Source organism: Astyanax mexicanus, chromosome 22 (assembly GCF_023375975.1).
Source record: "Astyanax mexicanus isolate ESR-SI-001 chromosome 22, AstMex3_surface, whole genome shotgun sequence".
Taxonomy (NCBI): domain Eukaryota; kingdom Metazoa; phylum Chordata; class Actinopteri; order Characiformes; family Acestrorhamphidae; genus Astyanax; species Astyanax mexicanus.
In genome coordinates, this window is record NC_064429.1 from 30,016,593 (window position 1) to 30,029,432 (window position 12,840).

The 12,840-nt window shown below is 38.9% G+C and overlaps 1 protein-coding gene across 1 annotated transcript in view; it reads right to left on the reverse strand.

Annotated features, from left to right (window-relative positions):
• pnpla7b (patatin-like phospholipase domain containing 7b) overlaps positions 1–12,840 on the reverse strand; it is a 51,581-nt gene that overhangs the window by 14,690 nt on the left and 24,051 nt on the right. The window contains exons 19-28 of the mRNA XM_049470315.1: positions 12,050–12,173; positions 11,579–11,692; positions 11,416–11,491; positions 10,508–10,657; positions 10,304–10,367; positions 9,854–10,022; positions 7,693–7,875; positions 5,694–5,812; positions 2,088–2,244; positions 1,200–1,316 (exon numbers count right to left, since the gene is read on the reverse strand). Of these exons, the coding sequence (XP_049326272.1) occupies positions 1,200–1,316; positions 2,088–2,244; positions 5,694–5,812; positions 7,693–7,875; positions 9,854–10,022; positions 10,304–10,367; positions 10,508–10,657; positions 11,416–11,491; positions 11,579–11,692; positions 12,050–12,173 (1,273 nt within the window). The remainder of the gene's footprint in view (positions 1–1,199; positions 1,317–2,087; positions 2,245–5,693; positions 5,813–7,692; positions 7,876–9,853; positions 10,023–10,303; positions 10,368–10,507; positions 10,658–11,415; positions 11,492–11,578; positions 11,693–12,049; positions 12,174–12,840) is intronic.

Sequence of the window (12,840 nt, forward strand, 5' to 3'; positions counted from 1 at the left end):
CTGATTAAGTACAGACTGTTTCTTTTTTCCTAGTATAGTGCCCCATTTTTCCTTGTTTATGTTTCCCTCGGAAAGCAGATGTCCAGGACAACCAAGAAAAAAAATAGGACAGGTCAAAAGAGAGCGAAAAACAGGACAGGAGACTATAAAAATACAAACATGTGTGTGTGAATTACTGTGGGGAACAAAAAGCTCTTTCAGGTGGGGGAACATTGCTGTGAAATGACCTGTAAATCTTTTATTGTTCCAGTACAGAAAGGCTGAAGGGTTGAAGAAAGCACGTCTTTACCAGTACAAATCATTTAGGACAGCCCAGTTTTGGTTTGTACAGAATGGATTGTACTGTTGAATACAGTCTGTGCACAATACTTCAAGCTGAGATGTCTTTTAATGCGTAACAAAGTCATTTTTAGGACTTCAGACAAAATAATAAAGCAGTTAGAAAGCAATCAATCAGTGAATAATAACAGTCCCTGAAACCTCCAACACCAGAAGCACACGATTCCGATACATCAGCTCACAGACGCCTTGTGCTGATCCACATCACCCTAGGAGTGACTAGGTGAAAGAGCGCCATCTACCCTCCCAGAGAGACAGCAAGACCAATTGTGCTTTCTCGGGGCTCCAGCAGCTGATGGCAAGCTGCATGACTGGGATTCGAACCAACATTTCCAGATAATTGTAGCAGTACTGGACCACTTAGAGCCCCACTTTGTTTGTTTTTTTAAAACATCCATTTTGTATTTGTTGAAAATGTGTATGTTGAAGTAACATTATGTAGCACTGTTACCATAGAATACCATAAAATAGAACAGTTTCCAAATCCTTGTAATTCTCCACTCAGTTGAAATAGGCAGAACAGTGTCTATAAAATATATATTGTTGCTACTCCAGGCTTGGCACACTGCCCTTCCCACTTCACCAAAGTCGAATTGTGCAGGTAGCAGTTTTTGCAAGAACTAGTAGTACTAATAACACAGTAAAATCCTGTAATATTACTCTACTGCTACATTTTTGCTTACTTCTTCCTATTACTTCTGTACCTCTCAGCTTGTCCAGAAAAGCATGTGTAAAGCACCTCCCATTTAAGGAGTGGATTAAGTACTTCTTCCTGTACTGATTGCTTTGAACATCCTGTCTATATTAATATACAGAACTAAATTGAGATCACTAAGAAATTAAGAAAACTCTTTTCCCACCTCAATCTGTTTGCCCTTGAAAACGCCACCAATGCTGGAGTTGAAGGAAGCTCCTGTGAACATGGAGGTGACCGGGTACGTCAGGTCCAGGATCCGCTTGAAAATGGAGCTGAAGTCCTAAAAAGCGGATTGAACATTTGGGTGGTAAATTCCACTGTGTTGTATCTTTGTCCCACACATTTGGTCTCCATTATATGGGCCTTTCTTGCTGGATTACACTCCATAATTAATTTGCATTACATTACTGCTATCCCATGACTTTTTGCATGTCGGTATATAGCATTTTTAGGGTACACAACAATGAAATAAACACTATATTATACTTATATATCAGATGTTGTTAAACCACACCTCTCAAAGTTAAACAAACGTAGCTATATATTTTTATTATCAAGCGAAAACCTTGTATCCTTTTTTGCCATAATATGTTTTTTTTATTTATTTTTTTACATTGTGTCCAAATGTAAGGATAAATGGACCAATAGAAATTCTCCAAAATTCCCTGTAAATTAACATATTTTATACCTACTTCCACTGTAAGTTTTTTTTCATTTTGGATTTTAATTTACTTTTAAAAATAATTAAATTATACTTATTTTCTTGCTTATTGTTTTTATATTAATTTACTACGGAATTTTAATTCATTAATAATTCATTTTACCTTTCTCTTTTATAATGTATCATTTTTATGATTAAAGGTATGGTCTTATTTAATACAGGTGATGTGACTGACTGATTGATTGATTGATTGATTGATTGATTGATTGATTGATTGAAGATCCAAGGTGTTGCCTGACAAAAGACAATGCACAACACTACATACCAGATCAATTAATCACACATCGTCAGCAGCAGGTTGCCAGGTTTAGGTTCCCAGATCTCACTCACCATGGCCCACTCTCGCGCCCTGACTTTCATGTGACTGTAGCTCCTCTCGTCAGCAAACAGCGCCGCCATCAGGGAGCCGACGGAAGTGCCGCCCACCAGATCCACAGGGATGCCCGCTTCACACAGAGCGCGAATGATGCCCACCTGAGAACAGCCCCTGTGGGGCGAAGTAAGGCCATATATATATTTATATAAGTATATAAAGTTCTAGCAAATGTGATTATGAGGAAGAAGAAGAGGATAAAGATGTCATTGAAAATGAAAACAAAAAAACTGAAATAATGAGGTTTATGTCATGCTGGGTTATTTTCCACCCACCTTTTAGAAACTCCACAGTCTGATAGGTTAGATGCACACAGAGAGCAGACAAACAGAAACACTATCAGCATAGGATGCACACACACATATATTCACACATACACACATACCTACACACATGCGCATATATATACACACACATGCTTAGGATGCAAAACCAATCACTTAGATCTGCATGAATTCATGGCTGTGACTGAAATGGATTCCTACTGCCTCATTAGTGTTGCACTAATAACAATGTCCATGTCAGTGTATAACATTTTTAGGGTATAGAACAATGAAAAAACACTATTTTATACTTATTGTATGTTGTTAAAGGTAAGCCAACATAGCTTCATATTTTCATTGTCAATCGAAAACCTAGAATCTTAATTTTTTTGTCATGTCATGAATCTGGCACTTTTTTTTTTTTACATTGTGTCTCAATGTAATGATGAATTATACTCATTTAATTGCTTATTTTTTATACTAAGTTACTACAGAATTTAAATTATTTAATAATCAATTTTTCCCTCTCACTTTTATAATGTATGTTTTTTTATGATTAAATGTATGATCTTATTTAATACAGGTGGTGTGACTGGCTGATTGATTGACTGATTGATTGATTGACTGAAGATACAAGGTTAAGGGGGGACTGTTAATTTTTACTAAGCCACAGTAATGGACACACTAACACGTCTCAGCATCAAACTAAATAAAAAAAAATTAATGCACTCATTAAAAGCATCATGCTGTTCTTGGCATAATATTCGACCAATATACATTATATATTGTTGTTGAGCAACCTAGTCCAACTGTTAACAAAGCACACAAGGGAAAAAATTGTGTCCAGTGGCTTGTAATAAACAAATATTACTTGCTAACATAGTGTACTCACATAATGCTTAATTAGTCATCATGCTCAGTATAAGTTTAGTCAGTTTACTAGTTTTCCCAGGTAAAAGATACGAGCTGTACAGGACTAGGATAGTAACGTTAGCTGAGCTAACTTAGCTTAGTTTAAATTCTACTTTATGATCCATTGACTCTCAGTAATCAATATTTCCCTAAAATGTAAATAGGCAGCCCTTTCAGTCACTGCCCATGAGCCCAATCGTAAATGTTACTGGAGGTGGGTGATTATAAATCTCAAATTAAATCATATTTCTACTAAAAGATGAAAGCAGGCAGGATCTTATGAAGACGTTTGTTTAGTCTAGAGGGAAAAACATTGGAAAGACTTTAGGGAAATCAATCAGAATGGCACTGATGTGAGAATGCCCTTTTATTTATGAGCGCTCTAAATTCCAGAGATGAATGCTGGCAGCAGGTGGTGTGAGGAAGAACTGCCGGTGAGCGAGTGGAAATGAAAAGAAAGACTGAAAGATTGAGGGATGGAAGAAAGAGAGAGATATATGGCATCTAAGCAAAGAGGAGGCATGTCTGTTTATATTTGTAAACCCTCTGTATTACATTATAATACATCCAGTATTATCTCTAAGCTAGTAAAAGGAAGCACAAAGTGTTTACTTTATTGTCATATATATACGAAAAATGAAATATATACGAAAATCTCAGGCAGATGCGTAAATGATTACATGTGGTCAGATTACACACTGGGTCTTGCCACAAGAGGGCATAAAACAGGGTATCTGCACATTTTTAAGCTCAAACTTAAATGACTTTTAATACTTTTTTGATAGCTTTTACAAGAAAGAATTACTGTTAATATTACTGGAAAGCTGGTTCTGTGTTGGGACTAGAGCTGGAGTCCTTAACACCACTGGCAGAGAGGAGAGCCCTCAGCAAGCTGCTGAACATCATGGACAATGTTCACCACCCTCTGCACAGCACCATCACCAGGCAGAGGAGCTCATTCAGCGGCAGACTGCTGTCCCAGTCCTGCTCCACAGACAGACTTCGAAAGTCTTTTGTCCCTCAGGCCATAAGACTTTTCAACTCATCTCAGCACAGCAAACTGAAGACTCTGTGACACCTTTTCTTTCCAGCAATTCTGGCCACACCATGGACATACCCCCATCTATGGTCACACTATCTTGCTGATGCCCATAACACTATTTTTATAGTTCTACCCTATTTTGCACTAGTAGTTCATTCACTAGTTCATTCATCTACTGTTTACGTATCATTTGCACTGCTAAATTTAATTTATTATATAACTGTGTTTGCACTTTCTGTATGGCGGACATCAGTTATCCTTATCCTTACTTTATGCACATCAACTGGTGTTCGCTGTCTATTGTGTTCAACTGCACTACCTCCATTTTACATCACACACACACACACACACTAAAGACTGTACTTTTATAATTTCATTTTATTTTTTTATTTTGTTGTATTTATATGTATCATTTATATATTTTTTTATCTTTTTGTAACTTTGTGTACTATACACACCTGCTGCTGGATGTCAAGAATTTCCCCTCGGGGATCAATAAAGTATCTATCTATCTATCTATCTATCTATCTATCTATCTATCTATCTACCTATCTATCTATCTATCTATCTATCTATCTATCTATCTATCTATCTATCTATCTATCTATCTATCTATCTATCTATCTATCTATCTATCTATCTATCTATCTATCTATCTATCTATCTATCTATCTATCTATCTATCTATCTATTACTGTGGCCTAAAAAAGATATATATATATATAAATACAGTCCAAATTAGGAAACATTATTGACTTTCTCTTATCAAAAAAATGTAATTATCAATGCAACATAAGAATAATAAGCAAAACATGATTAAAATTCTTGAGAAATTTTAACTGACTTGAATGGCATATCAATTAATAAACCATTCACGTCTATGTATACTATAATTAGCTTTAATTTAATAAAAAAATAGCAGTTATGTAGTTCATATTCATAATGTTTTAAGAGTCCAAAAATCAATATTTGGTGGAATAACCCTGATTTCTAATCACAGTTTTTATGCATCTTGGCATCATGTTCTCCTCCACCAGTCTTACACACTGCTTTTGGATAACTTTATGCCTTTACTTCTGGGTGCAAAAAAATCAAGCAGTTCAGTTTGGTGGTTTGATGGCTTGTGATCATCCATCTTCCTCTTGATTATATTCCAGAGGTTTTCAATTTGGTCAAATCAAAGAAACTCATCATTTTTAAGTGGTCTCTTATGTTTTTTTTTCCAGAGCTGTTTATACATAGAAAGAAAAAAAGGAGTTTGAGAGAAAGAGAGAGAGAGAGAGAGAGAGAGAGAGAGAGAGAAAGAGCGAGCAAGAGTATAAGACAGCATTAAAAAAAGAAAGTACCTGGCACCTCCACCCCCCAGTACCAGCGCTATGGCATTGCCCGTCAGCACGCGGGCCAGGCGGGAGAAATCCGAGTGACGGTCCGGAGGCTTCTCAAAAACACGCTGATACATCTCTCTCTGAGGGTAAAAGAGGACAGGAAGAGACAAGATTAGCTCCTAATCTGCTGCTACGCAGATATCCATGCCTACTAAGCAAATCAGCACAAGTTCTGCCCTTCAGCCTTTTGCTAATATTGAGATAAATCAGGCGTACACAATTTACACCTCACCTCAAATGTACTTGTACAGCTGAGCAGCTGAGACCATCGTTCTGCAGCTATGAGGCTAATGTAGCTAACAAGTAGTGAAAGCTGAGAAAGCCTTTTTTCTCCCTCAGTGCAGGCCAGAATAGTTATGAGCAGAGAGGCTAATTTTTCCGGTGGCTTTTTCACACGAACACGGTTCAGCACGGGATGCTAACAATAACATGCTAACCCTACTTTGGACCGCAAAACCATATGGCCCGCTAATTGGCAAGCTAGCCAGGCCATGCTAAAGCTGTGGTAGCTATGTTGAATGTGGCCAGTAGCTAGCGTACTAATGCTGCTTGAATGTTGTGGGAAGAGACCCGTAGCCAGAGTTCCAAAAATCACAGTAAAAATGTTGGATAAGGCTGGTAGCTGGTGTTCTTATGCGGCCTGCAGCTAGCACTACTCCGGGTAATGCTGGAGTAGTGATGTTGGGGAATTACTTTTTAGAATAAAACCCACACCACTTGAATGCAGCTTTACCCAACAGGAAGCACCACATGTATTCCCTATGAAGTTGGAACCTGTAGTCGGTTGAGGTGTGACGAGACACATCTCACGAGACAAGACACAATACTTGGTTCACCAGAATGAGACGAGATGAGATTTTAACATATATGTAATACATATTTTTATTATAATACATTTATTTCTAATTTTTACCCATTTTTTCTCCCAATTCGGCTGTCCAATTGTCCCACCCCTTTGTGTTTCCCCATCATTAGTGGTGCCTGCGACCCTAGGAAGATGCGAACGAGCACATGCCTCCTCTGATACGTGTGAAGTCAGTCACCCCTTTTTTTGGGCTGCTGTCAATGCATTATTGCCTCAGCAATTAGCGCGCTCGAAGTAAAGCGCAGCAACTCGGTTCTGATACATCGGCTCACAGACGCCTCATGCCGCACGGGGCCACCTTTGAGCGTAATGGGGAGAGAGCGCCATCTACCCACCCGGAGGGAGCAAGGCCAGTTTTGTATTTTTAATCTTAAACTTAAAATATATGATTGTAAATATGTTTTTATTTGAATGAACAAAATGCAAAACTGCAGGTTATTTGTTTTATATTTTGTAAGTAGTCATCATGTAATAAAGGTCAATAAATTTTTATGTATTTTATATAACTTTTTATGAATTATGAATGATTACAGAACAGCATGCTCTTAGTACAGCAGCCGGTTTTACTATAAACCCTACACTTCTCTCTATTACCTTAAAATTATGTTCTGTATTTAACTGGCAATCCCTATTGAGGGGTCTATACAAACCTGGCAACCTATAATCAGAACAAAATATTTGACGTAGCGTAATCTGACTTGAGTTGTGATGGAAATGCTTTCAAACATGATCGAACAGTTAATCAACAGTAAGTTATTGAATAATAGTGTGCATTATTGACTGATTGATTTATTGATAGCAACACTGCAAATAACAAATGAAACCAGAATTGTGTTCTGACACACGATTACATTATACATAGCTCAGTACAGTGTAAGGCATGTTGCATTGTTTATGTACCTAGCATGCTAACTGGTGGGATATACTGTAAGCTTCCACTACTAGATAGCTACTATAACATCATAGTGTCAGTTGCATAACCGACAGATGTGTCTTTACTTCAGACTGATCTTGGTGTCTCTCTCAGTTTGTGAGAGACAGCAGACGTGTAAATTAGTGGTGATTAGTGGTATATTAGTGGGTTGGCAGCAGTACCAGTTTGGGAAGACTCCTGCGGCTGAAGACCCGGCGGGGACAGGACAGGTGCAGGTGTCTGGAGATCCAGCTGCGCATGTTGAGCCACTCGGCCGTTCCGCTGGGTGGGGGACCGTCCTCACGGTGCAGGAGCACCAGCTGCTTCTGAGCCCTCACCGCACTGCCCTCCAGCATCCGCTCCAGCTACACACACACAGCAGATGAACCAAACACACACTGGTGAAAACCGCTAAATACACTGCCTGGCCAAAAAGAAAATGGCACAAAAAAAAAAAAAAAAGTCAAACGTTTGTTGAACTGCCTTTAACTTTGATTGCAGCTTTACACATTCATGGTGGCATTGTTTTAAAAAGCTTCTGCAACGTCTCAATATTTATTTCAATCCAGTGTTGGATTAATTTTTCACCAAGATCTTGCAGCAGCACTGATGATGGTAGAGTCTGACCACTGCTCAAAGTCTTCTCCATCCAGCACATCCCAAAGATTCTCAATGAGGTTAAGATCTGGACTCTGTGGTGAACAATCGATGTGTGAAAAGGATGATCTCATGCTCCCTGAACCCTGAACTCTTTCACAATTCCAGCCCCATGAATCCTGACATTGTCTTATCTTGGAATATGGCCGTGTCATCAGGGAGGAAAAAAATCCATTGACGGAATAACCTGGTTTATATTCAGTATAGTCAGGTAGTCAGCTGTCCTCATTCTTTCAGCACTTTAACGCTGTACTTCAGTGGAGTGGCTTTACTGCTCCTTACAACCTGACTGGTAAAATGCATACATAAGCCACACCAGATTATTTGGTGCTCCGATGATTTTTGAAAAAAAATAAAAGATTCAAAGTGCACCGTATAGTGGGAAAAATACAGTAGTAACACCTAACAGTAATAGTACACCAGCTACCACTGATTGCAGAGTGTACTATTACTAACACTGTAGTAGTGATGTTAGACAAGGCCATGCTAAACCAGCAGTAGGTTGACCAGATGTTGGTCAAGGCCAGTAGGGATGTGAGTAATCTGGAGAAATCCTTGTGCACAAGGGACAAGGTCAATATTCAGTACGAATGCTGGTGATCTTTGGGTCCTCAGGTGGCACCCCATTAAAAACAGCCAAGATACTCAAAATTTACAGAAATGATTGCATGTGAACACAGTTCTACCTGTAATCCAAACGCAAACTAATGATCTATGTATGTATGTATGTATAATGCAAAGAAAAATGTATGTGTCAATATCACCCAGTTTTCTACTTTGTCTTAGTCCATTTTAAACAAGCTCTGGTCCAAAGTAGACAGTGCTGTTTCTGCATGATGTTGATCTATAGCTTCTTCTTTACATGATACAGCTTTAACTAATTATTCTTAATTTTTCTTACATTTTCATGCCAATAAAGCTCTCTGAATTGAATTGTTGTAAGAAAGTAAAAGAAGTAGAAGGAAAAAACTTATGAATATGAATCATTCAATGCCAAGTTTTAAAAAAAAATATATAAGCCTACAATAACACCCTTAGGCATGTCTGATATTTTCCGTGTGGATTATTATTAATCACTGCTCTGCTGCTCCCAAGTCCACAGTAAGTCTACAGTACACAGCACTAAGGTCTGATAAGCCTCGCACTAATGTGTCTACTGAAACCTGATCTCACTCACCTTTCAAAAAATTACAATACAGAGAATAAGCCTTCCAGTAATCCCCTCCCAGTGCTGTAGAACTGAGCAGCAGAACATCTCAGTAGCTCAGGTCAGTGAGATTTTAAGCCCATTTCCAATAGAAGATGTTAGGTAGGTAACACTGGTCACACGTCTTTACGTACTTACATCACACGTACAGCCTCTAAAAGAGGATCTGGTTCAGTTTTACTGAACGCGAGCGGCTGGTGGAGCATTGGAGACTTCAGAAGAGGAAATTCAAACCTCAGTAGCTCATTCACTCATAGTAAAGCCAAAGAAACGAAGGAGTGAAGTTTCTGACTAAACATAACCTGGAGTCGGATTCATCCGCTCTAAAAGGAGACCGCATCACACCCGCCCAGTTTAAAACGATTCTTCCGCATGCTCTGTGCAATTACCCATTCTCACCAGAGAGGGCCCTAAATCCCCCAAATAACAAAACTTACAGACATCAGCTTTAAATAACACCATAGTATTTCTTTAAGTACCTCTCCCACAGTGGGTTCCTGCTCTCCGAGCCCCACAATAAGGATGCAGTCGGCTTGGCGGATACAGCGCTGGGTCCAGGGGGTCAGAGTGCTGTCAGACTGGTACAGAACAATCCGGTGGATATCCTCCTGCTGACCCAGCCAACTGGACAGCCGATACTCATGAACACTGCAAATGAGACAAGGGACATGAGACATAAGAGTGCCATGAGTTAAATTAAAGTTAAAATACAGGATTTTTACCCCAAAAGCTGTTAATCAGCCTTAACATAATTGGAGCCAGACGTCTGCTTTATAAATGGTTATAAATAAATACTTAAAAATGAGGCTCTGTTGTAAAGTGGTACCAATGTGTTTATAGAGCTATTTTCTCCATGACAGTCTGGTACAATTACCCACCAAGCTTAATTCCTCTAAAAAAAAAAAACACAATACAATGAAGTGTCTCACCTGTCCAGTGCTGCGGCGCCCAGGCGCTGTTTAATGATGTCGCTGGTCAGGAGTAAAGTAGGACCTATAACAGAGACAAGGTTGTGAAATCAGGAAGGTGAACAGGCTCAGCTTAGCATCATTATCATCATCATTAATCACAGAGCACAGTCATTAATTAGAGCTAGAGTGCCCCAGTTTCAGCAGGAGAGACACCATCCATACCGATAGCACTGAGAGCGTGCTGCAGCTCCAGGGTGAAGGCGGTCATCGGTACCTCATCTGATACTGGCAGGATGGAGACGGTGGCCAGGTTTGAGGCGGGGTTACCTGCATCCCATTTACTTCCAGGGGTGTGCAAGCCCAGGCCGTGGACTACAGGAACAAACCAGGAAAAGAGGAAACAGAAAGATTGAGTGGGAACTTAAAGAGCTAGTTAGCGTTAGCTGTCTTGTGTAAGTAACTATAGGTTTAAATAGGATCTCCGGTTGATGCTGCGTTTTACCGAGACCTTAAATATACACTAGGGAAGCACGGTTTGACAAGGCAGCACAACTCGACAGAACAACGGTCAAAGCGGGCGCCATTCGAAACAGATTTTATGATATAAAGTGGACTCTGGGGAGCTTTAACCTGGTGAAACTGCCCACTTTACCTAGCACTCTGTGCTATATTTTTATAACTAAGGCTATATCTCCGAAAATATTTTGTCCTTTGTGGTTTTAGAGCTGTAAATATGACTGTGAGGGTAGACAGGTAGCGTTCTCTGCTGCAGTGCTGTTAGCCAATCAGAGGCGATATACTGTATGTGCATGTATAAATATTTATGAGCATGAGCCAAAACCTGTCTTTCTTCAGAGACCAGTAATCAAGTGAACTAAAGCAGGGATAAATAGGAACACCTGAGCATTTTTTTTTCTCACAAAAACAGCTCACATGGCATTCATTTATCTTAGAGACCACAACTAGACATTTAAAATGAATGAAAAAACGATGGAATGTGAATTTTATAGTCTTTGTCAAGGTGCCTTATCTATAAAACACTGTGGGAAACCCTGGAATTGTAATATGAACATAGCCTCAGTCCCTTGTAAATATTATTACCGCTGTATATTACTATATTGGGAACACACCTGATAAAGGTCCATTAACTTGCTGCATGTTTCCCAGGATCTTCTGTCCAAGCAGGTGAATCAGCCTCGTCACAACCTGAGAACGAGCAGCACATTAATACAGAATGTGGGACGGATCAGACAGTACTCAACTATTGCTGAAGCAGCAGCTGAGAGATGTTACCTGGGGGTATTTTCGTTTGATGGAGTTCAGGGCTCCCTCAGGCATCTTGGCGAGCTCAGAGTCTCGGACGGCGTGAACTGTGGTGGCCCGGTTCATGTGGGTCAGAGCTTCAACCTGGGGAAGGAAGTATGGCTCAATTCCATTTCCATTTCGTTGTACCCTTATTTCCTGGAATTGGGAGAATTTCTTTCCCATTCCACCTAAAATGCACCAGTCTTATTAACTGCTACTGTACATTTAAGGTGGACTGAGAAATTAGATTAACTAACAAGATGAACTAAAATCTATTCAGAAGGCCATGTAGCACTAACACTTCACCCATCCCCTCTATCTAAACAAGAATCGAAACCCCCTACTCCTAGGTGTGAACATGCAAAAAGGCTTGATGGTAAGGGCAAGGGGTGAATTGGCACTGGGCCTAAATGTTAATGCCTTTATTCAGCATTTTAGTATTAATGAGATGCCTCTCACCACCCCGATGAGATCACCCCGTCCGTACTCTCCAGCCAGCTCCTTCTTCCCATCGTCCCTCATGATGACCGAGCGCAGACGCCCACTCAGCACAATAAAGGTACTGTCCGATTTATCACCCTGCCTAAGAGATAGAGAGAAAGAGAGGGAGAGATTTCTTAATTTCTGAGTTTGATATTTAAACACTACATTATGATTTTATTACCTTCTGGTAAAAAAAAAAATTATAGTATGTTATAGTATTTTTTCAACAATTCTCACGGTCCAGTTTACACCCGAGCAATTGTTAAAATAGATAAATATGGATAAAATAAAATAGAATAAAACACAATGGAATAAATAGATTATTATTAATTTTATTTTTCGAGAGTGTATGTGTCAATGGATGTACACCTTTGAACAACAAAAAATAACAAATAAATAAACAAACAAATAAAATAAATAAATAAATAAATAATCCATCAAAATAAAAGTCCCTAATAAAAACGTACAAATGTACTGTGCTAAATTAAAATTCACAAAACATAGTACTAAACAATACAAATTTTGACAATAAAAGTTAGTAATACAAATGAAGCAGAAACATATAATACTAAAATCATAAGGTCATGTTTGTCACGACTTGTCACTCAAAATCTGTAACCACATTTAAATCATGAGCAAAGATATGACAGCAATAAATGCTTATCAGCATTTAAATGGGCTTATACTTTACTGGATTAGTAACTGTAAGATGCCATAGAGGCAAAATAGTGGGTTGTATTATAGTATAGTACATGCATTTTGTGACA